Source organism: Phyllostomus hastatus, unplaced genomic scaffold (genome assembly GCF_019186645.2).
Source record: "Phyllostomus hastatus isolate PE091 unplaced genomic scaffold, TTU_PhHast_1.1 phas_contig_148, whole genome shotgun sequence".
In the NCBI taxonomy this organism is placed as follows: Eukaryota; Metazoa; Chordata; class Mammalia; order Chiroptera; family Phyllostomidae; genus Phyllostomus; species Phyllostomus hastatus.
The window spans coordinates 1,750,713-1,778,192 of NW_025333607.1; the positions used below are offsets into that span (position 1 = coordinate 1,750,713).

Sequence of the window (27,480 nt, forward strand, 5' to 3'; positions counted from 1 at the left end):
CTGCTGTCGTGCCGACCAGCTGGCAAAGGACAAGCGGCACCCAGCACAGTTCCTGGCACCCGGTAAACGTTGAGCAGCGTTTGCGTGTTTGATGCTCCACTTACTGGTCATCCAGAGCACGGACCCCGTTCTTACCCGAGGGGGAGTCTGCCCTTCGTGCTCCAGACTGACAGCTGTGTAAAAATTGAACAATTGGGGAGATAGTTATTTTTCCATTATTTGCAGTTTTCAAGAACTCTAGATGACCCCAAAACAGGGAAATGGCAGGGTTGGGCAGGTGATGCAGAATGCCTGGTAACTCAGGCCCCGAAACCGTAACAGCAGCACACCTGCCCAGGTGCCAGGCAACCTGAGCGGGCTGAGGGCTGGACAGTGCTGGACAGCCCCGATCCCCCTCACATTCAGCGCTCAGTGTTTTGGGACGTGTCCATGTTATCAGTGAAACGGAGAAAGAAGAGGGTGAGCAAGTTAGTTAAATAGTTTAATCAGAGCAGTTTTACAATTCTAAAATTAACAAGCAGACTTGTAATAAAAGAGCTCCAATGTTGGCAAAATGACCTTGCTTCCATTCTGAATCTGCCTTTTGATTTGTAAAGATTAGCATTACATTTAAAAGGACTCAGAATGGAGTGACTGATCTCATCATCCGTGTTTTTTGATGCAACTGATGAACTCCCTGAATGGATATTGCTTCAGCGTCGATATTAAAAAATGGCTGGACGAGAGGTCCTTACTCAAAGCTGGTCACAGGTGGCAGGGACGGAGAGAGTAACCCAGGACGACCTCGGGCCTCGCTGGCCAGTGTCGAACGATGCTGGCTCCGGGACGCGCGGCACCAGCCCCCGGCACTCTGTGCTGTGGGGGGTCCGGGCGGACGTCCCCTCACGGGGATCGGCTCGCCGTGGGGGTTTTCTCTGTTCGCTGAAACTGGCATAACAGACATGCAATGAACTATTTCTTTTGAAAGAGTGGTTTTTGCAGTCCTTTGTTTCGCACAAAGACTTCACAGAGTTGCAGGGTTGCATCGGAGTGTCACCAAAATGGGCGCGGGAGCAGGTGGGGAGGGTGCGGGTGAGTTCAGCGGATGAGAAGAGCCCTTCGTCCTGAGATGGGCTGCCTGTCTCTTTAAAAGGTGCACAAACTGCTTTTCTTACCCTCCCCCACCAAAGAAAAAGGTAAAGAGGGGAAAAATTCACAAAAATCAACCTAAGAAAAAAAGTGGACCTAAAGAAAACAAAGATGTTTTTCATGCACGTGTCTTCTGCATAGCTCAACCCACACACAGTAAGGCACTATTTCCCTTCGAAACGGCACCGGCACCCTGCAGCGGGCGCTCGGCCCTCGGAGGCCCTTCCCGGATGGAGAAATGAAGAGGCTGATGGGCGTGGCTGCTCCTCCGCGACCCTCCCGCCTTTCGAGACTCCAGGCATCTCAGAAGGACATCTGTCCGTGCTCTGAGTGTCCAGAATGGCTTTCCTTCCAGAGTTCCTATGTGGTCTGCATATGAGTGTAGATTCTTCTTCGGTCTTTATCCTCAACGAAAACACGCGAGGTGGGGGAAGCCCGGTCAGGCCTTCAGAAGCACAGCTCGCTGCTCCCGGAAAGCACGGAGGGCTGGCAGGACGCCCGAGCAGCAGGATGTTCGTGAAACACAGCGCGTCGGAGAGTCGGGGAGAGGGAGGGCGCGGCAGGGGAGTGGGGGTGCGGGATCCGAGGTGGTCCCGGTCTGAATTAGTTCAGCTGGTCTTCGTACTGTTTTCGGAAACAGTCCCCTGCAGGGAAGAACTCCCAGCATCTTTCTTGATACATCTTCCAGACATAAGATTCCTGTGGAAGTAAAGATAATGTGTTAAAATCATGCCTTTCCCCGACATCTGTGTGTTCCAACAAAGATGAGACAGGAACTCACACAGGTTGTTGTATGTAGCACACGGCCACGCACATGCACACGCACATGCACACGCACACGATGTCGCTGGAGAGGCCCCGGCTCACTGGGGTCGTTCTAATTGTGCCAGGCCTCACGTGCTTCCAGTAATAAACGAGTAATTTTCACCCTGACCACGATGTAATAATGAAAAAACCCATTTGTGGTACATGATTCCAAGGGCTCTTTGAAAAATATACGAATCCTTCAAGTTCAAATCACTAACAGTAGAAGTGAATTTCAAATATTACCCACATCAAAATTACAACTAAACTACAGAATAACCACCATTCAGAACTGCCTGAAATTTGGCTGAAGCAAAGTCCTACAACTAGGGATTCGGAGATGAAGCCACAGCGAGACTGGTAGGAGGGGCGAGAGGCAGAGCAGGCTGGCCCCACACCCGCGCAGGGTGGACAAAAACCAAGAGGGTATCTCTGCTGCAGAGGCACCCCTGAGGAGCAAGGGGTCCCAGCCCCACACCAGGCCCCCCCAGCCCAGGGTTCCAGTGCCAGGGAGGGAAGCCCCTGTAACTTCTGGCCGTGAAAACCAGTGGGGACGGATCCTGGCCCGGTACCCAGCTGGTCAGGGCCTCGTGCTGACACGCCGAGGGCGTGGGTCTGTTCCTCAGTCTGGGCACGTGCAAGAAGGGACTAATGAATACAGAGTGGAACACAAATGGATGTTTCTCTCTTCCTCCTCCTCTCTCTAAAAACCAACTACAAAACAAAAGTCCCCAGTGGGGACTGCGGCTGAGAGAGACCGCGGCACCTGGAGCCCCAGGCAGGTCCTCTTCAAGGGTCCCCGCACGGACTTAGCGCAGTCTCTCTGAGCTCGAGCGCTGGGGGCAGCAGCTCCAAAGACACCAGAGACATGAGCGGAGGAACTGAATTGTCTGGCAGCAGGCTGACAGCAGGGGGACAGCTTTGTCCCAGATGGAAGGGCTGGCGGGGGCCACTGTTCCTCTGATGCCCCCTCCACCCACCGAGACACAGTGGGGGGCCACATCTGAGACTCCACCTGCCTGGCTCACACTGTTCGCCCCATCCCCGGTGATCCCCTGGATGCCCCCCACCCAACTTTCCATCCCACTCAAGCTGCTTCCAGTGGCTTTTCCATACAACTGGCCTGTCCCAGCTCACGCTCCAGATTTTCCTAAAACCTCTCAAACAAGCGGCATCTGGCCTCGGTGTGCCCTGTCCCTCTTGCTAAGTGGCCTCAGGCCCGGCATTAGCAGCATCTGGCCTTGGTTCGCAGCTTGGTCTCTCCAGGGCACCCCCAAGCCCAGGAAAAGTAGCAGCTATCTGAAGATCACGTTGTAGTTCAGGCCCAGTGGCCCCAAGCAGGGAACAGGGGAGGCCCCAGAGCCAGCACACCAGGTGGACACCTGCAGACCACATCGAAGCACCAGCTAACCACCTCCACAAGTGACAGGCTCAAGGGGCAGACTCAGCAGGCCCCAGAGCCCCGCTGAAGGAAGTCCTGCTCTGTGAGGTAAGTCCCTGCCAGCTGATCCTCCACGGTGCTGGGAGGTCAGTGGTCACAGCCAGTCCTTGCAGCTCATTGGCCTAGGGGTAAATCCCTCCTCCCACTGATGTGCCGACAGCAGTCAAGGCTAAACTACAAGAGGAGGGTGCACACGGCCCACATGGGGGATGCACCTCCAGGGCCCAGCTCGGGTGATCGGGAGGCTGTGTTAGTGGACCTTGCAGATCGCTTATTGCATAAGGCCACTCTACCAAGCCAAGGGACACAGAAGCTCCACCAATACACCGAAACAAACACAAGGAGGCTGCCAAAATGAGGAGACAAAGAAACCTGTCCCGAATGAAAGAACACAACAAAACTACAGAAAAAAAGAAAACTAAAGAAAATGGAGACAAGCAATCTAAGAGATGCAGAGTTCAACCCATTGGTTATAAGGCTGCTTGATGAACTCGGGGGAAAAGTAGATGAATTTATACAAACTTCGACAAAGAGAAAGGGAACATAAGAACAGAGATAGGAAACATAGAAAAGAGCCAGTGAGACGTGAAAGGGGACGGATGACCCTGAAAGGAAGAATACATTATAGGGAATTAACAGCAGAGTAGATGAAGCAGAGGATCAAATCAGAAGTTTGGAAGATAAGGAAGCAGAAAACACCCAATCTGAACAGGAAAAAGAAAAAGGAATCCAAAAAAATGAGGGTAACACAAGGAGCCTTTGGGACAACTTCAAGCATGCCAAGATTCACGTCATGGAGATGTCAGAAGCAGGAGAGTGAGCAAAAGACTGAAAACCTGTTTGAAAAAATGACAGAAAGCTGCCCTAACTTGGTGAAGGAAATAGGCAGGTCCAGGAACTGCAGAGAGTCCCAAGCCAAGTGAACCCAGAGAGGCCCACACCAAGACATAGCAAAGACAGAGTCTTAAAAGCAGCAAGAGAAAAGCAGTTAGTTACCTACAAGGGAGCTACCATAAAACTGTCAGCTAATTTTTTTTTAAAGATTGTATTTATTTATTTTTTTTTAGAGAGAGGGGAAGGGAAGGGAAGAAGAAAAGGAGGGAAACATCAATGTGTGGTTGCCTCTCTAGCACCCCCTACTGGGGACCTGGCCCACAACCGAGGCATGTGCCCTTACTGGGAATCAAACCTGCAACTCTGGTTCACAGGTTCGTGCTCAATCCACTGAGCTACACTAGCCAGGGCTAATTTCTTAACAGAAATTTGTAAGCCAGAAGGGATTGGTAAGAAATGTTCAAAATTATGAAAAGCAGGGACCTACATCCAAGATTGCTCTACCCAGCAAAGCTATCATTTAGAATGGGAGATCAGATAAAGTTCTTCCTAGACAAGAAGAAGCTACAGGAGCTCATCACTGCCAAACCAGTATTATATGAAGTGTTAAAGGGTCTTCTTTAAGAAGAAGGAAAATAACGAAGATAAAAATAGGAACAATAAAATGGCAATAAATACATATCTATCAACAATTGAATCTAAAAAACAAAATGAACAAATGCGCAAAACAGAGAGACTCACAGATAAAGAGAGCATTTTGACAGTTGCCCGATGGCAGGGGGGCTGGGGGGCTGGGTGGGAAAGGTGAAGGGACTGAGCGGTACAGATCGGCTGCTGCAGGACAGTAGCGGGGATGGATGGCACAGCACAGGGAGCCCGGGCGGGGATGTTCTGTAACAGCGGGGCGTGGTGGCAGGCGGGTGTGCGGGAAGTCATGGGGTGTCTAATCCCTGGGCTGCACGCCTGAAAACGGTGTCATAATGTATGTCAACTGTAGCTGATAATTTTTAAAAAATAAATTAAAAATAAACTGAAAAAAGAATTTCAAATAGTTTAAAAACAACCTTACACATTTAATAGGCAAATATTTTAACTGCCCATAATACTGTAGGTTGAAGTTCATTTGAAATCATCTTCTGATTAAGAAATCAAGGACATTATAATGATCGAAACCCAAACTCCGTATTTTCAGCTAACAGAAGTTAATTTTTATGTGAACTTTTCTTTTCCACAAAGGTAAGCCTTTCACACTCATCCAGGACGACAGGAACTTGATGCTGAGATGTCACGACTAAAATCTGAAAGTAACCCCGTCTGGTGCGTGCATCTTGTTCCCACGTGCAGGACCCCCTTCCCATCGCTCCTTTCGGGACTCGCCCACCGCACCCACCTGTCCCGTGTGCTCCGTTTCGTCTTTGTTTATGAGATACATCAGGAAAAACCTGCGGAGACAGAGAGACCAATCAGAACGGTCTGTGTGGGACTACCCTCCTGAGCACACTGCGGGCTAACTGTTCACGCTGGTGTGCAAGCAAAGAAATGGGTCAAAAATTTTTAAAAAATGCCACAAGGATAGAGCTTGGCCTTCTTTAAAAACACATTTTCAAAGGGGCTACACTGTGTGCATGGAGACGACCACACCTCAGGGGCGGCTGGGCAGGCCAGTGGCCGCCCCCCGCCTGGCCGTGTCCAGTTACTCACAGGGCAGCAACGACAGCCCACCTGCGACACCGGGGGTTGAAAGTGGGAGCTGAGGTGCCAGCGTCACACCGCTGTGCCTTCCAGGGCCCACTGTTCTGGCTACTCTGCCTGTCCTCTGCTTGGTGTGAACGCTGGGTCAGACATGGACTAAGAGTAATATTTTACCAGATTTCAGTGAGACCAAGCCTTGGGCAACAGCCAGATTTCCATTTTTTAAAGAATGTTCAACATTTCCGATGGCGCTTATGAGATCTGTGGGTACTCAGAGGAAGGGAGGTCCCACCTCCCAGAAGCAGTTGGAGGGTTCCTATGGCAACAGGCAATGACTGGCTGTGCTCTCCCAGGGCTGAGCTGCTTTCCTGCTCAGCCTGCCCACCCTCCAGGCCCTGCTGTAGAACAAATTGCCGGACAGACTGCAGCTTCCTCTCCTCAGTGATCCTGCTCCCAAGGGAGGAGGGTCCACCCTGAGTCCCCCTCTCAGAGGAGCGTGAAGCCGGCGGGCCGGGCGCCCGCAGGGAGAGGTGGGGAGGTGCCCGGGCACACTCACAGGTAATTGGCCAAGTTGTGCTCCTGTAAGGTGTGCGTCTCAAAGCCGTGTGGCACTGTGTCGAAGTAATCATTGCCTATCCCACAGATGAAGCATTTGGTCTGGAAGACAAGAGAAATACTGAAATGTCAGAGGTCAGAGAACAGGACAAAAGCACACCGACGCCCCTGTGCCGCACGGTGCCCGGCTGTGGGCTGACCACACGGGTGCGCAGGAGCCAGCAACGATGGGGCAGGAAGAGCACAGAACTGAGGGCTGAGGGGCAGCGCCCGTGTTTCCTTATCTTCCCCAGCTGAGGCGAGGACGCCAGGCTCTCGAGTCACGTGACACTAAGCTCAGGTGATCTGAGCAAGATGGTGCGGTACATGCTCTCCCCTGAGTCTGTGAACCGGGTACACACCTGGAGTCTGATGACGGGGGGAAGGGACAGATGACCTCCCCGGGGATAGAGTCACTCGCCGACCCCGAGAGGGCTGCCGTGTGCTAGGCACTGTGCTGGGCATGTGGCCCACCAGCAGACAGGCACAGTGACAATGTCTGGTGCCAGGAACGGGGTGCCTGCTCCGTCCGCCCGGGTCCCAACCATGCCCCTCTGCACTCGGCCCGCAGGGCACCGCCGGCCGGGCCTTCCCCGCGGAGCCCGAGGACAGCAGGCCTTGCGTCCAGTGTCGGGGGGCGGGGGCACACGTGCCGACTTAGGGCGTCCTACGGCTTGTCCTCAGGTGGCCGCAGAGGCTCAGCTCCCCTGAACAGCAGACGCCCTTTCCTGCCCCTGGAGGCCTGGTCACACAGGCCTGGATCCCAGGACCCGGAGTCGATGATTAAGATAATTTACGAAGTTCTCAGGGTCACTGAGCAGCGGCTGTTGACGCCTGGCTGCCAGGCCTGCACACCCCCCAGGGCCCACAGAGCAGCTCTCCCCCGCCCTGCTCTCCTCTGTCACCTCTCCATCACTCCAGTGTCCCCCAACGGCACCCCTGGAGACTGGGGCTCACCCCTGCTTGCTCCAGGCTCTTTATCCTCTGTACCAGCCAGTTACCGGGTCTCCTCATGCCAACCCCTTAAGGGCTTTTCTTAGCAAAAACCTCACACTCTCCTGCCCAGAAAATGCTGACGGCCACCACCTGCCCCTGGTCTGGCCACTCGCTAGTGGGTCCCCCATGTTTCAGACCTCAGTTCCCTGTCACAGTGTCGGCCCGACTGCGGCACTGCCCCATGCGAGCCCGTTACTCCCCACAGACCCTCTTCGCAGACTGCGAACTTCTGCCAGCGAGCTGGCCGGGCCCTCCCCAGCCCGTCACCAGGGTGTAAGACTTCATCCCGAACCACTTAAGCTTCCAAGAAAAAACTTGCACATAACCTCCCTAACACCCAAGTCTTGGTACATGTGACTCTGAGGCTGACATTCTCACAGAACCCGCTGTGGGTGGGGCCCTGGTGACACTCATGGTAAGATGGCGGGCAGGGAGGCTGCCCGGACTGGCCTGCTCTCTCCCTCCGAGCCAAAGCTCTGCCACCTTCAGGACTCGGCCTGGGACCCCTTCCAGAGGGACCCCCTAATCACTAGCTCTCAGGGCTTCCTCCTGCGAGGGTCCCCATGCCGCTCTGAGGCCACCTGCTCACTCTCTCCCAGGGAAGCCATGGTTCTGAATGCAGGGTCTTCTGCCCCTGAGCAGGGGAGGGGGCCTCATGGCTGCCGGCAGGGCCCCAGGGGCCCCAGCTCGCGGCCCAGCACCCGGCCCCATCAGGTGTGCGGCCAGGCGCAGGCAGCCTGAGGGTGCCGAACCGCCGTCCCCACACACTTGGAGGCCATGGCAGAGGCCAGGGTTGCTCTTGTCCCCGGGGGAATCAGAAATAAGGACTGACCTCCATGTCTTCCTTCACTTGTTCCTGCTGGTCTCTGAGTTCTCCGAATGCATCGATAATCAAACCTGGTGTGAAACGAAGACGCGATTTAATCTCTGTCAACCAGAGAATCACAAGTACGTTCGCAGACCCCACCAAGGAAGGGAAAAGGGGCAGCCCTCGGAAGTGGGAAGTGGGGAGCACTGTGCAATGTCTGGCACCCTGGCCAGGGCCGGGCGCACTCTCGGGGCAGAGATGGGTGCAGTTATGGGCCGGCACTCCCTGGAAGGGGTTAAAACTGAGGTGACAGGCAGGGGAAGCCTTCAGTTAACTCGGCAAACACAGGCTGTGTTACAACCAAGTTCATGCTGCAAGACAGCAGCGGAAACTTGTGTTGGAAAGCACAAAGAACTCCACTAATAGGATTTCCCCATGGTAATTTGGAAAGCCAGCATGACCATATTAACTGGGAGGGATTTGCCTCAAACCATTTTTCCCCAAGTTCCTTATAAACAAACTCTGCAGACCCCTGCTGTCTCCCCAGTGTGTGCGGCTCCGCCCGCACAGGAAGCAGATTACTGTTGGCCCCTGACGCCCAAAAACGGCGTGAAGGATGGATTATGAGTCCTTTGAGCCATTCGTGGACTTGACTAAAAACAGGTATCACTTTATGCCGTAGAACTTAGAGATAAGATCACATTCACAGACGTTTGGTTCGAGCCAGGATGAAGGAGTGAGCAGAGAAAGGTGACGAGTGTTTTCTGAGAGGGAAAGCCACCACACCCCGTGGGACCTGGGGTCTGGGTGGCACTTGGTTGCCCGAGAGGGCCCTGGGTCCCATCGGCCCTGGCCCCTCTCAGCTGTGCGGGGGCCCAGGTACTCAGACCTATCGGGGCTCATTTCCCTCCGATGTGAGTCACAGCACCATCCCTCAGGGCTCACCGAATGGGTGTCATTTCTTTAGAAAGCTTTTCAACGACCTGCAGCTCAGATGCTGTCATAACCTCTGCCTGGCAGGCCCCGCAGAGGTTTACTGGCTCCCCTCCGCAGTTGCAAAGCTGTAGGTGTCCCGGGCCCCCTGTCCCCCTGGACCCCGAGGGACCCCGCACTTCTGTTTCTCCCTCCGCAGATGTCAAGGGAGAGACTCTGAGGGAAAGGCTTCACCTGGCTCTCCCAGAAAGCACCTGACCTTCTCACCCTGCCTCTGCGGCCGGGGACACTGTGTGGCTCAGGTTCTAGCTCTTCCTGTGCCTGCAAGGAGCCGTTACCTTGTATTATGGCCAGGAGGATGACGATGACGAAGAAGAAGAAGGTGATGTCGAAGATGATGCGATAGATCTCATACTCATCGCCCGCCGGGTCTTCGATCTCGTCGCCGATGCCCCCTCCGGCCCGCACGCCGACGTACATGTGGAACATGTAGCACTGGGGGAGAGAGGGGTCGCGTGCTGGGCAGCGGGCCTGGCCCCCCCAACCCACAGCCTCGGGCTCCCAGCGCCCGCCCCTCGCTCTGGGAGCCGGGGTGGGGGATGGGGGTGTGCGTTCTGGCTCCCTGCTGCTTTCAGTGTCTGCAACAGCGATGCAGACTCCGCTGTCCTGGAAACAGACCCTCCAGGGCCCCTGCTCACACCTGCCACACCCCACGGACCTGAGAAACACCTCACTAGCATCTGGCAGGAGGCAATCCTTCTACATCACACCAAGGAACACAAAACCACATCTAATTGCATTGCTCAATGTTCTTGAATATATCAGACAGAGCAAAGGGCACGCAAGAACCCAATGTATAACAAGAAAAACTAGAAAGAGCTGGGAGAACCAGACTCAGGAACAGGAGCCCTCCCCTCAGCTGTCTGACATGAATATGAATCCGGAATGTTCTCCTCCTCCAGCAGCCAGGACAAAGAGGACAGACAGGGGGCAGCAGCGGCTTGCTGGGTGAGCCCTCCCTGATCCGCATGGCAGCCCACAGTGAGCAGAGGCACAGGCGCCCACCGCAGATAAAGGGGCCGCAAGGAGCTATGGGGAGGGTTCCTCAGCCCTTCCCAGGAACTGCTCGTATTTCGAGCTGGACAATTCTGTGTTGTGGGTTCTGTCCTGTGCACTGTAGGGTGCTTTGGAAGGATCTCTGTGCTCTCCCCACCAGAGGCCCATAGGACTGCACCCAGCAGACAACCAAAATGGGACGGACATGGCCAAGGGTGCCCTGGGGACAACGCCATGCTGGACTGAGCACCGCTGGGTAAGCGCATCCCGCTTCTCTCGGCCCAGGACGAGGCGGCCCCTCGGGCTCAGGCTCCCCCGCAGCATCCCGTCTCCCTCCACGCTGGCCATCCCAGCGGCCGTCCCTCCTCACAGTCGATGTGGCCCAGCGGACTCCAGGCCTCACTGGCACGTTCCCGCTCTCATGCAGTATCTTTTTGGCCCTTATCCAACTCCTACTCGCTCTTTAGACCCTCAACCAAATGCCCTTCCCTGGAGCCTGAGACTGGGACACTGACTGCACAGCAGGGTCACCGGCCTGCTCTCCTGGGAGCACCCGGCCCTCGGGGAGACAGGGGCTTGCAGCCCCCAGGCAGCGTCGGCTCAGCCACCGCTCAGCTCTCTTCTCCATCTCCACCCTCCCTCTTCTCCGCCCTCCCTCCGCAGCCTCCACGGCCAGCCTGCCTCGGCCCCCCCTCCTCATGGGCTCTCACCCAGGACTGGGTTCTCGGGCCTCTTTTATTTTAGGACCTCCCTTCCACTGGAGAGCTTCCCGCTTCATGCTTAACTATCACTTCTGTGCCAAGTACTTAAAAACTTTCTCCTTACGTGTTGGGTCTCTTGCCTGAACCCCAGACCCGTGTGCCCCGCCTCTCTGTTCTGCATTTTCCCATCTGTCCCGCGCCACGAGGACCGGCTCCATTGCAACAGGAGTCTCTGTGGTCACTGCTGGACCGTCAGAGCCTATACAGTGCATGGCATGCGAGGGGCCCAATGGGTCACTGCGGGAACAGCAAGCAGTGAACAGGCCTCACTCACAGGCTGGGGTCGCCTCAAGGAGCAAAGTGTGGGCAAAGAGCAGGCAGCAAGGTGACACTAAGAAGCTCAGGGTTCAAGAGCTACCTACTGACAGATACGGAGAGTCCAAATGCCTGGAATTAATGAGCATAATCAATAAATATTACGTCGCTCGGAAAAGAGGCTTGTCCGCCGGAAACACAGTGGACAACGAGGGCTGCGGGCAGCTCTGCCCCTGGCACTGTGCCCTGCTCTGTGCTGGATGGGGTCCCACCCACAGAGGGCTGGGGAGTCGGGTGCCAGGATCCCCCCTTCCAGGTCCAGGCCTCCTAGAGACCTGCACTCAGATTCCCTGTAACACCAACCGAGTCAGACTCTGGGAGTAACATCTGAAGACAGCCACCTTAAAAAAAACATTAAGCATCAATGTATTAGAACTGTGGCTCCACAACAGCTCTGTCGATGGTTAGCAGTGAGCCTGTAGGGGGAGAAACCTTCGTTCCACTGTACACTCTTGTATGCTGTTGGGACTGTTTGCACTGTACGCATTTCTTATTAAGAAAAGTGGGGGTGCTGTATTTTTCTTCAGCCCTGTCTTCACAGGAATGCAGCTGTGGCCACAGGAAATGGGCAGCGTTACTGATGCGGCTGCCTCATCTTTACTTAAGTCGCAACAGAAGCCACCGGCCTGGGCCCCTGCTCTGCTGTGCTTTCAGTCCCCTCTCTGGGCGGAGGACACAGTTTGGACAACCCCCTGGCCCTGGCCTAGCACTGCCTGAGGTCCCGTTCTGGGTCCCAGGTTTCTGCACCGACAGCCACAGAGGGCCTGGGGTGTCCTGCCTGGTGTGTATGCAACTAAGGCCATCCAGCTGACTCCCCTTGCTAACTCCTGACCAGGACTTTTGGGTTATACCTTGGCTTCCCACGTCGAGTTCTGCTATAGGGAAGAAATGGTGTGGGCTTGTTGCACAGACTCTTAATAAGCAGGGTGTTGGTATCCTTACTCCTACATCCAACTCTTAGGAGCCTGGTTAATGTGAGTCTGTCCTCAAGAGAAATGAGCCACTTTTAGTTTCTGATGTAGAGTTGAAGAAAAGGCCACGGGACGAAGCTAAATTGCTAAAGTGAATGTGTCATCTTTGCAGATCTCTGTCTGCCACTCGCCTCACCTGGCCACACCCCACGTCCCTGCACACCTCCATTCTGTGGCAGCTCTGAGGGTTTCGAGGGAGGAAGCCCACTGTGTGCCCAACACAGGCGGACGGCCGGGCTGAAATGAGAGCTGCAGGCTCGTGGAACTGACTATCGAGGTCGACAGAACACAGGTGTCCAGAGAACGAGCGCACCGCTCACCCGTGGGGTCTTGGTGCTGACTCCCCAGCCCACCCTCCACTACCGGGTCTCCCAGAACTCATAACAGGGAGAAGGCTGCGGGGGGCACTCGGCTGAGTGGGTGAACAGCCCCCCACCATGGGGCTGCCAGCCCAGCCATTGGCTAGTATTACGCTCCAAAAATGGAAATCCTTCCATCCACCCTCCTTTTCCTGAACCAACTTAAACCTGGTAACAAGAGCTGCAGAACAGGCCCTGGCTGGTGTGGTTCAGTGGACTGAGCGTGGGCCTTGGAACCAAAGGACTGCTGGTTTAATTCCCAGTCAGGGCACATACCTGGGTTGCCAGCCAGGTCTCCAGTAGGGGGCGCACATGAGGCAACTATACACTGATGTTGCTCTCCCTCTCTTTATCCCTCCCTTCCCCTCTCTATAAAAATAAATAAATAAAAATATTTTTAAAAAGAGCTGGAGAATAGGAAGAAGGCTTTGTTCACAGTCTGGTAATAAGCAAAGGCAGGGACTAGTGCTCCACAGGTCCGGACGGCTGCCATTCGTCCCTCAGATTTAGGGGGCTGTGGCCTCACCCACCCTCTCTGAGCTGCTCCCCTGCTGCCTTGAGGAAATGGGAAATTGGCTAGTTTCCGAGAGGTCAGTGAAGACTTTTACAGGATCTTATCTTGGAAAAAAGGATAGCAGAGACGCTGAGACTGACAGTGGGGAAGGAGGAGCTGCACAGACAGACCGCTGGCTGGGAGGCAGCGTAACTGAGGTGACTGGGAAGGATTACCTGAGGGCACACTCCCCAGACGGTGCTTTCTGTCTCAGCCTCCTGGGAAGCTTCTTCCAGAACACGCAGGCCCTGAGATCTTCCCAGCAGCGTCTGGCCCCGGCCCAGGTAGACTCACTCAAGAGCTGCCCTGGTGACTCCTCGGGGTGGGGGAGGTGAGACCCCTCCCCACCCCAACTCCCACCCCTGTTTGGAGGTGGACGCCCCTTACATATGCTGAGTCAGTCTCTATGGCCCTCCAGCTGCAATATGCTTTTGTTTTGGGTTTTAGAATTTTAAACTATTTTTCACTTTCTCCTCCTACCATCCTTCAGGTGAGCTTTAAATTCTACCTGGATACTGTTGGTTTAATTAGATTCCCAGGCTCAAAATACCCTAATCCTAAGCAACTAAATAAGTAAGGAAAGGAAGAAATGAAGTTGTGAGTCACCCACTCTGAGAAACTGCATCAACAGCGCCACCTGCTGCAAGGCATGGAGCACTGCAGGGTGGATCCATCCCTGCGGAGACTTGCAAGTCCCTTCAGACCCCAAGAAACAGCCTGAAACAAGGACAACTCAAGATGCTGTGGACACAACGTGATGTGAGTGAGGAAAGCCCAGCTCAGTGAGTGCACTGGGCTTCACCTGCGAGAGAAAATGTGAAGGAGACCGGCTCAAAGCGAGGTGCGCTTCTGAGAACTGAACTAAAGAAATGACACCTGCCACTTCCCACGCTGTGCAGCGGGCCTCTACTGACCAGAAACAGTTCCAATGTGGTTGGCGTTTCAAAACCTACTGCACGCTCGGGCCCTAATAAGATACAAAAACAGGGGCGATTACACCAAGACTACTCTTCCTGGCAAGGCTATCATTTAAAATGGGTGGGAAGATAAGGAGCTTCCCAGACAAGAAAAGCGAAAGGAGTCCCTCACCACCAAGCCAGCTCTGCAAGAAGTGTCAACTGGGCTTCTTTAAAAAAGAAGAAAGAGAGAACAAAAAAGAGCATAAATATGTATAATAAAATGGCAAAAATAGGCATCTATCAATAATCACTTTAAGTGTGAACGGACTAAAGGCTCCAGTCAAACAAGATGTAGATACAGCCTGCAAGAAACTCACTTCAGAACAAAAGACACAGATGGACTGACGGTAAAGAGATGGAGACAGACATTTCATGCAAGCGGAAATGAAAAAAAAGTGGTGAGTGAAATAAGCCTGACAGAGAAAGACAAATACCATATAGTTTCACAGATACAAGGAATCTACAGGGCAAAATAAAAGAAGGACTAAACAGGCACAGATTCGGAGAATAGTGATGGCGGGCAGGGGCTAGAGGGCTGAGTGAAAAGGGTGAGGGTTAAGAAGTACAATTGACAGTCACAGAGCAGTCATGGGGACATCAAGTTCAGCATAGGGAATATAGTCCATGATATTATAACTAGATATGGGGCCAGGCAGGTACTGGAAATATTGGGGAAAACACTCCGTAAAGTATGTGATTATCTAACCACCATGCTGTACACCTGAAAGTGACACAAAATGATGCTGAATATAAACTGTAATTGAAAAAAAACCTAACAAAAATGGGTTGTTAGACCTGACACTGTCAAGGTGAACCGAGGCCTGTGGCCGAGGATGCTTTGCTTTGAGGACAGTCAGCTGAGTGTGGCCAGGCCAGTGCAGTGACCTGCCCAGTGTACAGCTGTGAGAGGTGGCTGGTGTCTTGCACCTGAGTTCTCTTGTGTCTGAGGAACATCTCAGCCGCACCCTGACGGTGCCTCCAGCCCCACCCCGGCCGACGGTCAGAGGGCACATTCTCATGCCCTGTAGAGATGTCAGCGCCCACGGAGCAGTGCCCACAGAGCTGGGCAGTGGCAGTTCGCCCCCAAGGACAGACACCCTGCACCAGAACAAACCCCAGGCCCTCTCTCAGTCCTGCGCCTGCAGCTGAGACATCAGAGGTCTCCCTTCCCCTCTCCTCACGGCCCAGTTAATCTGGTGAAGTCGGCCTGGGCAGTGGCCATCTTCCTGGCCCACCTCTGCTTCAACGACACATGGTTCCTTAAACGAACAAAATCCGTGAAAATGAAGCACACCACGAGGATGACAGTCTCCTATGACTCCTGCCACGGAGGACCAGCCCAGGGCCCCAAAGGCGGCCTCTCATGGTGGGCAGGACCTACGGTCGCAGACCGCTCCCTCCACCTGACGCAGGCCCTGACCTCCACCATCTAAAACATCCCGACTTCCCTCCAGTCTCAAACAAGTCACTGAGCACCACACCCTTGGGGACAGTGTGGCCTCAGCACAGCCTTCTGGTGGAGGCCCACGGATTGTGACATTTAGAGCCATCAGGTTTCTCTCTTCCAGGAGAGAAACCTCCTACAGTAGTACCACCTGCCCCTCATTCATACCGTGTTGCTCTTACCCCCCCAAGGCCCCCACCCCACCTCCTGCTGCACCCCCTGCTGCTGGCCAGCAGCTACCCCGTCTTTAGGTCACAAGTCACTGGTGGACAGAAAGGGCAGTAAAGGCAGTTCACAGAAGAGAGATGAAGGGCCTGGAGTGGGTGGGGGTGGCAGGTCAGGGACTCTGGTGGAGGTCGCCACTCGAGAGACAGCCCTGTCTCTCCCAGACTGGTGTCCTCATCCCTGCAGGGACCCTTCTTAACAGCTTATGTTTCCTTCCAGAAAAACTGTGTGTGCTTTTAGCATGTCCACTGCACAGGCTGCCACATGTGTGAGTGTGTCTGTGGTCTCACACAATCAGCACGCTGCCACGGTGCTGGTCCGGGTCTGGCTTCCTCACACCCCCTACTCAAATAAAATAGGTTGGTTTGTCTTACTTTAAAATAGCTGCATGCGTTTCCATTCTAGGGTTTCACCATGACTCATCCAATCAGGACTCTATTGATAATCTGTGACAGCTGCTCATGCCCTTGAACACAGAGGTGTGAGTGACACGCATTTAGGTCAAGTGCAAGCAGTGGAACCTGACAGGTGAACGGGTAAGCACACTTAAAATCTGACAGACACTAAGTTCTCTAAAACTATTCATTGAAATTTCCAACAGTCATGAAATGGCTAGGTTTTCCATCAAGTCAACAATCCTGGGTATTAATAAACTTGAATATTTACAAACCCGACAGGTGAAAGTTTGGATTTTCATTTCTCTAATTATGACAGAGGCTGAGCACCTTTGCATAGTAATAAGCTGACTGATTATTCGCTGTGAGTTGTCTGGTCCTACGTTTGTTCCTTTTTCTTTTTAAAAAATTTTATTTTAATTATTGTTCAAGTACAATTTTCTATCTTTTACTTCCATCCCGGCCCACCCACCCAGCCCTCCCCACCTCCCTCCCATTTCCACCCACCCCTAGTTTTTGTCCATGTGTCCTTTATACTTGTTCCTGTAAACCCTTCCCCTTTTCCTCTGAAATTCCCTCCCCTCTCCCCTCTGGTCTCTGTCACACTGTTTTCTATTTCAGTGTCTTTGGTTATATTTTGCTTGTTTCTTTGTTTTGTTGATTAGGTTCCTGTTAAAGGTGAGATCATATGGTATTTGTCTTTCATCGCTTGGCTTATTTTGCTTAGCATAATGCTTTCCAGTTCCATCCATCCATGCTGTCGCAAAGGGTAGGAGATCCTTCTTTCTTTCTGCTGCATAGAATTCCATTGTGTAAATGTACCATAATTTTTTGATCCATTCACTTCCTGATGGGCACCTAGGTTGCTTCCAATACTTGGCTATTGTAAATTGTGCTGCTATGAACATTGGGGTGCATAGGTTCTTTTGAATTGCTGTTTCAGGGTTCTTAGGATATAGTCCCAGCAGTGGAATTGCTGGGTCAAAAGGCAGATCAATTTTTAGTTTTCTGAGAAAATTCCATACTGTTTTCCATAGTGGTTGTACCAATGTGCAATCCCACCAAGACTGCACTAGGGTCCCCTTTTCTCCACAACCTCTCCAACACTTGTTATTTGTTGCTTTGTTTACGATGGCCATTCTCACTGGTGTAAAGTACCTCACTGTGGTTTTAATTTGCATCTCTCTGATAGCTAGCGATACTGAGCATCTTTTCATGTGTTTCTGGATCCTCTGTATATCCACCATAGAGAAGTGTCTGTTCAAGTCCCTTGCCCATTTTTTAATTCAGTTCCTCGTCTTAGAGTGGAGTCGTGTAAGTTCTTTGTATATTTTGGAGATTAAACCCTTGTCTGAGGTATCACTGGCAAATACATTTTCCCATACAGTTGGTTCTCTTTTTAATACTGTTTTCTTTAGCCATGCAGAAGCTTTTCATTTTGATGAGATCCCATTTGTTTATTCTTTCCTTTATGTCCCTTGCTCTAGGGGACATATCAGTAAAAATGTTGCTGCGTGAAATATCTGAGATTTTCCTGCCTATGTTCTCCTCTAAGACTTTAATGGTGTCGTAGTTTATATTTAAATCTTTTATCCACCTTGAATTTATTTTTGTGTATGGTGTAAGTTGGTGCTCGAGTTTCATTTTTTTGCATGTAGCTGTCCAGTTCTCCCAACACCATTTGTTGAAGAGGCTATTTTTACTCCATTTTATGTTGCTGCCCCCTTTGTCAAATATTAATTGACCACAGAAACTTGGGTTTATTTCTGGGCTCTCTGTTTGGTTCCATTGGTCCATGTGCCTATTTTTATGCCAATACCAGGCTGTTTTGATTACAGTGTCCTTGTAATAGAGTTTGGTATCAGGTATTATGATCCCTCCTACTTTGCTCTTCTTTCTCAAAATTGCCGCAGCTATTCAAGGTTGTTTATGGTTCCATATAAATTTTTGAAGTGTTTGTTCTATGTCTGTGAAATATACCATTGCTACTTTAATAAGTATTGCATTGCATCTGTAAATTGCTTTGGGTAGTATGGACATTTTGACGATGTTAATTCTTCCGATCCATGAACACAGTATATGCTTCCATTTGTTTGTGTCTTCCTTGATTTCTTTCTTTAGTGTTGTATAGTACAGGACCATACAGTAGTAAGTTGTATAGTAAAAGATCATACAGGTCTTTTACCTCCTTAGTTAGGTTTATTCCTAGGTATTTTATTTTTCTTTTTCCTATATCAAATGGAATCTTTTTCTTGATTTCTGCTTCTGCTGTTTCATTGTTGGTATACAAAAAATGCCTTTGATTTCTGGATGTTGACTTTGTATCCCGCTGTTTTGCCAAATTCTTTTATTAAGTGGAGCAGTTTTTTGGTGGAATCTATAGGATTTCCTATGTACACTATCATGTCATCTGCAAACAATGACAGTTTTGTTTCCTTCTTTCCAATTTGTATGCCTTTTATTTCCTTTTCTTGTCTGATCTCTGTGGCTAAAACTTCCAATACTATATTGAAGTGGTGAAAGTGGACAACTTTGTCTTGTTCCCAATCTTAGTGTAAAAGATTTTAGTTTTTGCCCCTTGAGTATGATGCTGGCTATAGGTCTCTCATATGTGGCCTTTATCATGTTGAGGAATGCTTCCTCTATTCCCACTTTGCTGAGTGTTTTTATCATAAATGGGTGCTGTACCTTATCAAATGCCTTTTCCATATCTATTGATATAATCATGTGATTTTTGTCTTTGCTTTTGTTTATGTGATGTATTACATTTACTCATTTGCGAATATTGAACCATCCTTCCATCCCTGGGATAAATCCCGCTTGGTCATGGTGTATGATCTTTTTAATGTATTGTTGGATGTGGTTTGCCAATATTTTGTTGAGGATTTTAGCATCTATATTCATCAGCAATATTGGCCTGAAGTTTTCTTTCTTTGTTGTGTCTTTATCTGGTTTTGGGATTAGGATGATGCTGGCCTCATAAAAAGAGTTTGGGAGTCTTCCATCATTTTGGATTTTTTGGAATAGTCTGTGAAGGATAGGGGTTAGCTCTTCTTTAAATGCTTTGTAGAATTCCCCTGTGAAACCATCTGGTCCAAGGCTTTTGTGTGTCAGGAGTTTTTTGATTACTCCTTCAATTTCATTTGCTGTTATTGGTTTGTTTAGGCCTTCTGCTTCTTCTTCATTGAGTATTGGAAGATTATATTTTTCTAGAAATTTGTCCATTTTACCTAGATTTTCAAATTTCTTGGCATACAGTTCTTTGTAGTAATTTCTTACAATCCTTTGTATTTCTGTGGTATCAGCTATAATCTCTCTTTCATTTCTGATTGTGTTTATTTGGGTCTTCTCTATTTTTTTCTTGATGAGCTGGCTTGTTGATTTTGTTTATCTTCTCAAAGAACCAGATCCTGGATTCACTGATCCTTAGAATTGTGCTTTTAGTCTCTATGTCATTTAATTCTGCTCTCATCTTGGTTATTTCCTTCCTTCTGCTTGCTCTGGGCTGTCTTTGTTGTTGTTCCTTGAGTTCTTGTAGACATAGGGTTAGGTTGTTTGTTTGAAATGTTTCTATCTTTTTTAAGTAGGCCTGTATCGCTATGAACTTCCCTCTCAGGACTGCCTTCACTGTGCCTCATAAATTTTGGGTTGTTGTGAGTTCATTTTCATTTGTTTCCAGAAACTTTTTGATTTCTTCCCTAATTTCAATCTTGACCATTCATTGTTTAATAGCATGCTATTTAATCTCTATGATTTTGAGTGTTTTGGGTTTTTTTTCCTTGGGGTTAGTTTCAGTCCCTTGTGATACGAGAAAATGCTTGGTATGGTTTCAATTTTCTTGAATTTGTTGATACTTGTTTTGCATCCTATCATATGGTCTATCTTTGAAAATGTTCTATGTGCATTTAAAAAGAATGTGTATCTAGCTTCTTTGGGATGGAAGGCTCTCTCTCTGTATATATATATCAGTTAAGTCCATTTCATTTAGGGCACTGTTCAATGCCACAATATCTTTGTCGATATTTTGTTTGGAAGATCTGTGCATTTTTGACAGTGGAGTGTTAAAATCCCCCACTATAATTGTGTTGCTGTCAATATCTTTCTTGAAGTCCTTTAAGATTTTCTTTATGTATTTGGGTGCTCCTATGTTGGGTGCATATATATTTACAATGTTTATGTCTTCTTGGTGGATTCTTCCCTTGAGTATTATGAAGTGACTTTCTGGGTTTCTGTGTATGGCCCTTTGTTGGAAGTCTATTTTGTCTGATATGAGTACTGCTACCCCAGCTTTTCTTTTTCCTGTCCATTTGCTTGGAAAATTTATTTCCAACCCTTCACTTTCAGTCTGTGTAGGTTTTTTATCCTGAGGTGGGTCTCTTGTAGGCAGCATATGTGTGGGTCATGCTTTTTTATCCATTCAGCTATTCTATGTCTTTTGATTGGGGCATTTAATCCATTTACATTTAAGGTTATTATTGATAGGTACTTATTCATTGCCATTTACGTACCTGTGTTCCTCTCTCTATCTTTTCCTTCCTTTCCTTAAAGAAGTCCCTTTAACATCCCTTGCAGAGCTGGTTTGGTGGAGGTGTATTCTTTTAGACTTCTTTTGTCTGGGAAGCTTCTTATTTGACCTTCTATCTTGATTGAGAGCCTTGCTGGGTAATGTAGTCTTGGTTGCAGACCTCTGGTTCTCATTACTTGGAATATTTCTTGCCATTCTCTTCTGGCTTGGAGCATTTCCATTGAGAAGTCAGCTGCTAGCCTTATTGGGGCTCCCTTGTATGTTACTTCCTGTTTCTCCCTTGCTGCCTTTAAGATTCTCTCTTTGTCTTGAAATTTTGCCATTTTAATTATAATGTGTCATGAGGTGGGCCTCTTTGGGTTCCTCTTGATTGGGACTCTCTGTGTTTCCTGGATTTGTGTGACTTTTTCTCTCTTCAAAGTAGGGAAGTTTTCCATCATTACTTTTCCAAATAGGTTTTCTATCCCTTGCTCTTCTTTTTCTCCTTCTGGTATCCCTATTATACGGATATTATTACGGATATTATTCATATTGTCTTGCATTTCTCTTAATCCCTCTTCATTCTTCCTGAGGCTCTTTTCCTTTTCTTGATCTTTCTGGGTGTTTTTTCTACTTTGCCCTCCAATTCCCTGATCCAATCTTCTGCTTCATCAATCCTGCTTTTCATTCCTTCTACTGTGTTCTTCAGTTCAGAAATTGTATTCTTCATTTCCTCTTGGCCCTTGTTGATAGTTTGTATTTCCTTTTTCATGTTGATATAGTTTGCAGTGAGTTCATTGTAGCTTCCCTGTAGTTTCTAGTAGCTCATTGTGAGCTCATTGAGCTTCCTGATAATCATTGCTTTGAACTCAATATCTAATAGTTGAATTGACTCTATTTCATTTAGCATTCTTTCTGAGGCTTCCTTCTTTCCCTTCATTTGTGAATTGTTTCTTTGTGTTCTCATTGTTCGTGAGACTGTTCTTGTTAGCCTCTGTGAAACTATTCTTGTTAGCCTCTGCTTCTTAAGTTGATGTGTTCTGGCTCCTTGGGTTTATGGTGTGAACTTCTGTGGTAGAATACCTGTGAGATTCAGTGGTGCAGTCTCCTTTGGGTTGCCTGGTGTTCACAGCTTCCCCCTACTCTTTTTTGTGATCAGTTGGAGGGGTAAGGCAAAATGGTTTAAGACAGCACGAGAGTATTCTATGATATTTACAGTAGCAGCCAGTAGGGAAGATATAGATCCTTTAGCTATGTATAGTGTTAACTGTGATCTTCCACCCAACTAGCCAATATTTAGAAAGGATGGAAAGTAGATAAGACTCTTGTTGGGGAGGGAAGAATTGGATTGTGAGTTGGATCTAGAAAGCAGTGAGGTTGTGGGAGGTCAGATTTTGAGGTAGGGTGAGAGTAAAGGATAGAAAATAGGTGTAGTGTGTGAGAGAACTGAGTTAACCACTATAGTAATAGAGTTCAGGAAACTGTGAAGTGAGCAAAGATCTGGGAAGAGTGTTGTGAAGTATTTACAACTGTATGAAACAGCTATTATTTACAATAATATTAGAGCAACAATCAAATGACAGAATCTATGTGATCTGAGTAACAAGAATAGGGAGTATAGGACCTTAAGTAGAGTGCTAAAGGAACACAAGTGACAGGAAGGACAGTAAATTAGCAATACACTATGTCAGAGGGAACAGGGGAAACCTGTCAAATGATACAATATAACCAGTCAAGCAATGAAGACTATACAGAAAGAAGAGGAGTACAAAAATACTATTAAAATAAAAGATGCAGGAATAATAAAAAAAATAATACAAATATGCAGTAACTTGCAGGTTCTCTGTAATAGCAAAGTGAATTTTGTCCCACTGTCTCAACTGTTGAGTTGCCCCCTCTCTGGGTCCAACTCTGGTCTTTTCACAGTTCCAGGTTTTTTGTTTTTTTTTTTTCTTTTTGTCTCACTTGTGGGTATTCAAAAAAAAAAGTAGAAGATGGGAGGAAGAAGAGATAAAATTGGAAAGAAAGGAAGAAGGAAAGAGAGGAAGAAGGTATTGAAAGATAAAACAATAATATAAATTAAAAAAATTTAAAAATTCCTGAAAAAAAAAACACACCTCTTATTGGTTTCAAAATGGCCAAACTGCAAACCGGTTTTTCTGGTCTTGCTGGCTGAGGGACTATTGGTATGGCTTTTTTCCCTTCCCCATTGTGCACTCGGCCAGTCTTGTGCCCACTCTCCCCAGAGCTAGTCTGACACCTCTCCCCAGAGCCTTGGATGTCAGACCCAGGTCTTCCTGAGAGTGCTCTTCCCCCTGGGGGTTCTTGCTGTGGACTGGGGTGCAGCATGCGCTCACTTGGTCAGGCTGTCTGGGTGCCGCGGGCTCGGGCGTGCACCCTTCCTAATGGTAAGGTGCGCAGGACCTTCCGCGCACACTTCCCCGCCACCTCGGGATTGCTGCCCTGCTGGTTGGGGAGGAGGCCAAGCGGCTGATGCTGGAGTACTCCCCAAACAGTTCTTCTTCTTGGGAAATTGCTCCTACTCAAGCCTGTGACTTCATACAGCTCAATTCTCCAGCCAGACCAGTGATTATCCAAGGCAGTGCTCGTCACTGTGCGACTCTCAACTCTTCCAAATTGGAGTCCACAGACTCTGTGGGTGATCCCCTCTCTGCCACTTCAAGCAACCAGGTCTCTCCCAGTGCTGTTTAAACCTTGACTGGCCAGGGAGGGAGGGAGCAGTTGACCCAGCTCTCTACCGAGGACTCTGCGGCAGGCCTGGTGGCGGGTGCCGGACCAGGGGCTGCAGCTGCCCTGGTTCCCGAGCTGGTCCCTGGGATCTTATTGGCCTGAAGTACCCTCCTTACCATCTGGCCTTTCAGTGTCCACTACAATTTTTGGTCTCTTACCCTCATATGTCGGGGTACTGTTTGCTGTTTGCTCTGTTCCTCCGCAGATTGGCTAGGTCTTTCTCCCGTGTATAGAGGGAATTGGAATCTGCTCCCTCCTACCACGCCGCTCTCTTCCCTCTCCTCATTCCATTTGTTCCTTTCTCCAATGGCTTATTTCTTAGTGTGAGACAAGGACTCTGTAAACCGAGGACACCTGCCTCTGCTACAGTGTTACCTACATTCTTCCTTGGTTGTCATTTGTCTGAGATGCTGCTTACAGTTGTCCCTTCTCAAAGTAATTTCTTATTCTTTCATGGGTCCTAAGGTTCTGTCATGCTCCAAAAAGGCCTTTCCCCACTTAAAAATTGTTACTATTACTATAATTATTTCAAAGGTCAAATTCTGTTCTCACTTTATTGTTTCCTTTTTTCTGCATTAGAGTATTTGTTCCATTCAGAACTTATTTTGATTTAAAGAACTAGGCTGATCCACTTTTATCATTTTCCCCAAGTGGTGTGTCTATGGTAGCAATATGATTTGTTTTTCACTTCATAATCATATTTTTAATTTCCTTGTGAATCTGAATCTATTTCTAGACTCTCCGTTCTGGTCCACTGATCTGTGATTCTCTAGTACAAAAGCTGCCTTAATGACTGGCCTTTAGAATGCTAGTTCTCATTGCTCCTCTGGGATATTTCTTTTTGGTAGAGTAATTTGGGCATGACTGTGTCAGTCTGGGTGCGAACAGCACTGACCCCGATTACAACCCTGATTACGCTGGCACCCGACTGGGAGCTCAGGCAGGAGGCGCCACTGCAGGTGCCCTGCTGCTGTGGACTCGGTCACACTTCCCTCCTGACCTCAGAGCTCCTCTGCCGTCAGCTCTGATTGGCCGGCATGGGAGCGGCAGCTGGGGCAGCAGTGATGGCACAACATGAAAGCTCTGACATCTGTTAATTTGCAGACCGAGACTGGCAAGGTAATCTCTGCCAGGACACTGACTACAAAAGCAAAACCTAAGAATTCTACTAAAATAGATATTTTTGAACTTTATTAACTTCAGTTAAAATTGTTGAGGCGAACAAGTAACTAAGGCTTCAAACTGTTCTCTTGGGACCTAACTTCACCTGCTGTCCCACAACACAGGAGCACAAGGCTCACGGACCACCCCCGGACCACCCCCGCTCAGGCTGCACGCTCAGGGATCCGCCGTCACTGGGCTGAGCGCAGGCCGACACGCAAAACCGGCAGAAACGGTCCTTTCTGTTCCATGAAGAGTGAAAGTTGGGCCCTTACTTCCTATCCTGCACTGCTAGAGAGGAACCACACAAACTGCTCAGACCGAGGAGCAGACGCACTTTCCACTCCTGCGAGACCAACGGCACGGACTTACTGTGAGCATATCGTCACACTTCATGTCTGGGGTGTCACCGTCTTCACTTTTATTGTAGAATTTCCGGAAGAAGTTGAATGCCACAACAGTGTACAGGTACACGACAACAGCTAACAAGCCGACGGTTAACACGAGCTGCAAAACAAGGTGACATTGGCCACGCATCAGAAACATGACATGATTGGCGTCCGTGTGGGAGGGGCGGCCGGCGCGGACCTGGATGCCCCACCGGAGGCAGATGGACCTGGCAAGGCGAGGCCTACCCACCACCCCGGGGGAATTGTTCTTACCGAGTGGTCAGACCACTTTCTGTGAAATGTGATCACGTAGTTGGCCGATAAATGGATGCTTTAGCTGGAATAGAAACAAACTCTAATTCCCTATCTAAACTGATATTTAATAATATTGATAAACAGCTTAAAATGTTTGTTTTCCATCCTCTAGATACTTGGCAGTAGGTCCTACATTAGTTCTTCCTTTTTATGAGGTCTAGCCCTTTAACTGATTTACATTCCTCATTAGAGTGGTTTGTGTACTTTACGATAGTGAGACAGATCAGAAATTATTTTCTCTTTTAATCATATCCTCAAACTAAATAGAAAGGTGAATTGCCTCTGACGTCCGAAAACACTGAAGAATGTGTAATATAAATATTAAAAAATGAAACTGAGGCATCTTGCTTTAACAAAAAGCAATTATCAAAGAAAGAGACACTTTAAGAGCTGACAACCAGCACTGTTACAAAGACCAATTGTTTTCACTGTGTAATTACATGTCACAGTTTAAAGTCTCCTTCCAACTCTGTGTAATCCTTCTTTAATTCCAAACTTTACTTTTATAGAGTGTGTGTTAAAACACGACTTTCCCTGAGTCGGTGACAGTGTGTGTGCAGCTGCACCACAGGAGTGTGAGACACAGTGAAGTGTGTTAGTTCCTTGTGTACTTCCTCAGACAGACCAGATCCTGCCTTCCCTCCCGACTGAGGCGGCATTCAATAAGTCTTTTAAAATCTCTTCATAATTATCTGGATGAGACGTATTATTTCAGTAAGTCAGTTTCTATATTAAGTACAAAGTGTCTGTAAAATCTCTGCATGTTTCCTACAAGGACTAATAAGTTTTATATATTTCTGCACATGAAACATTGACTCTTCAGAAAGTAAAGCGGTGCTCATAACAAAAGTTTAGAAATTAATTTTAAGTGGTGCCAAGGCTCTGGGGTGACATGCACCTCAGACTCAGCACCTCCAGTTCTTTAAATACGCTGGGCTCTGGGCTCAGACCGACTTCCGGCGGATGAGTCGGTGCCCCGCTGTCTGTCCCGGGCACCGTGCGCCAGGCGTTGGCGCTCAGAGTTGGAAACAAAAGCCACGAGGCTGAGAGCGGTGTGCTGGAGTGTAGGAACCTGTGTTCCTGATCATGTGAATTTGCTGTGGATACCGTTCTAGATTTGGGGGGGAGCGCAGGTTTAAAAATATGCTGGATTATGGGACTCTGGAAAAGAAGGATTCGCTTACTCTCAACAACACAGAATGTGTTACATCCCCAGGGACTTATGATAGGTGGATAATGAATCAGTAAATGCATGCTTCCAAACTAAGTCAATTAATGATTAAGGCGTTAACATTACACTTGTGTCCCATTAGAGTGGGAGCTGATTTTCTGGAACTAGGCCACTTCTCCTCCAGGTAGCATGACCTTATCCAGTTTGGAACACTACGGTTCTTTTTGTCCAAGTTAAGAGTGCAGAAAAGATCACATGAGCATGCAGTTTTAATCAATGTAATTGAGTGAGGAATACAGCATGCACGTTCCCTCACGAACACCCCCGCTGCATCAGGACGCTGCAGTGCACCTGGGTGCCCCACACAACCACAGGGAGCAAACCCTGAGCAGGAGTAAAACAGCTCCTCCCAAGAGCTTAACGTGTGCCAGGGCCTGTGTTAAGACCTCCACATTGGTGTTTTTATTTAATTTTCAGAAAAACCCTCTGAGGTAGGACTCTTACTGTGTTCATTTTACACAATGAGGGAGTTGAGATTGAAAAACATTAAATAAATTCTGGCTGGTGTGGCTCAGTGGGTTGAGTGCTGGCCTGAGAACCAAAGGGTCACTGGATCAACCTGGGTTGCTGGCCAGGTCGCCAGTAGAGGGTGCTCAAGAGGCAACTACAGATTGATGTTTCTCTCCCTCTCTTTCTCCCTCCCTCCCCTCTCTCTAAAAATAAATAAAATCTTAAAAAAAAAAAGTTAGATAATTTATGTGGAGTCACACTGTGAGTCAGTCACCAAGACTCAAATGCAGGTCTAGGTGACGCTCACACTACCAGTCCCCCTCCCTGGTTTATGAGAGAAACAGTGTGGAGCCTCCGTCCAAAAAAATCTTTAAAAATTAAACAGCATCATTATCATGAGGTCTGGTTTTA

The 27,480-nt window shown here is 48.9% G+C and overlaps 1 protein-coding gene across 6 annotated transcripts in view; it reads right to left on the reverse strand.

Moving 5' to 3' along the window:
• Positions 1–468: 468 nt before the first annotated feature.
• The window catches only part of RYR2 (ryanodine receptor 2), a 540,637-nt gene continuing 513,625 nt past the window's right edge, over positions 469–27,480 (reverse strand). For all 6 annotated transcript variants that reach the window (XM_045860807.1, XM_045860777.1, XM_045860769.1 and 3 more), the window contains 6 exons: positions 25,057–25,191; positions 9,569–9,725; positions 8,322–8,386; positions 6,456–6,556; positions 5,598–5,649; positions 469–1,827 (listed from right to left, as the gene is read on the reverse strand). In XM_045860807.1, coding sequence (XP_045716763.1) covers positions 1,732–1,827; positions 5,598–5,649; positions 6,456–6,556; positions 8,322–8,386; positions 9,569–9,725; positions 25,057–25,191 — 606 coding nt within the window. In that variant the 3' untranslated portion in view covers positions 469–1,731. The remainder of the gene's footprint in view (positions 1,828–5,597; positions 5,650–6,455; positions 6,557–8,321; positions 8,387–9,568; positions 9,726–25,056; positions 25,192–27,480) is intronic.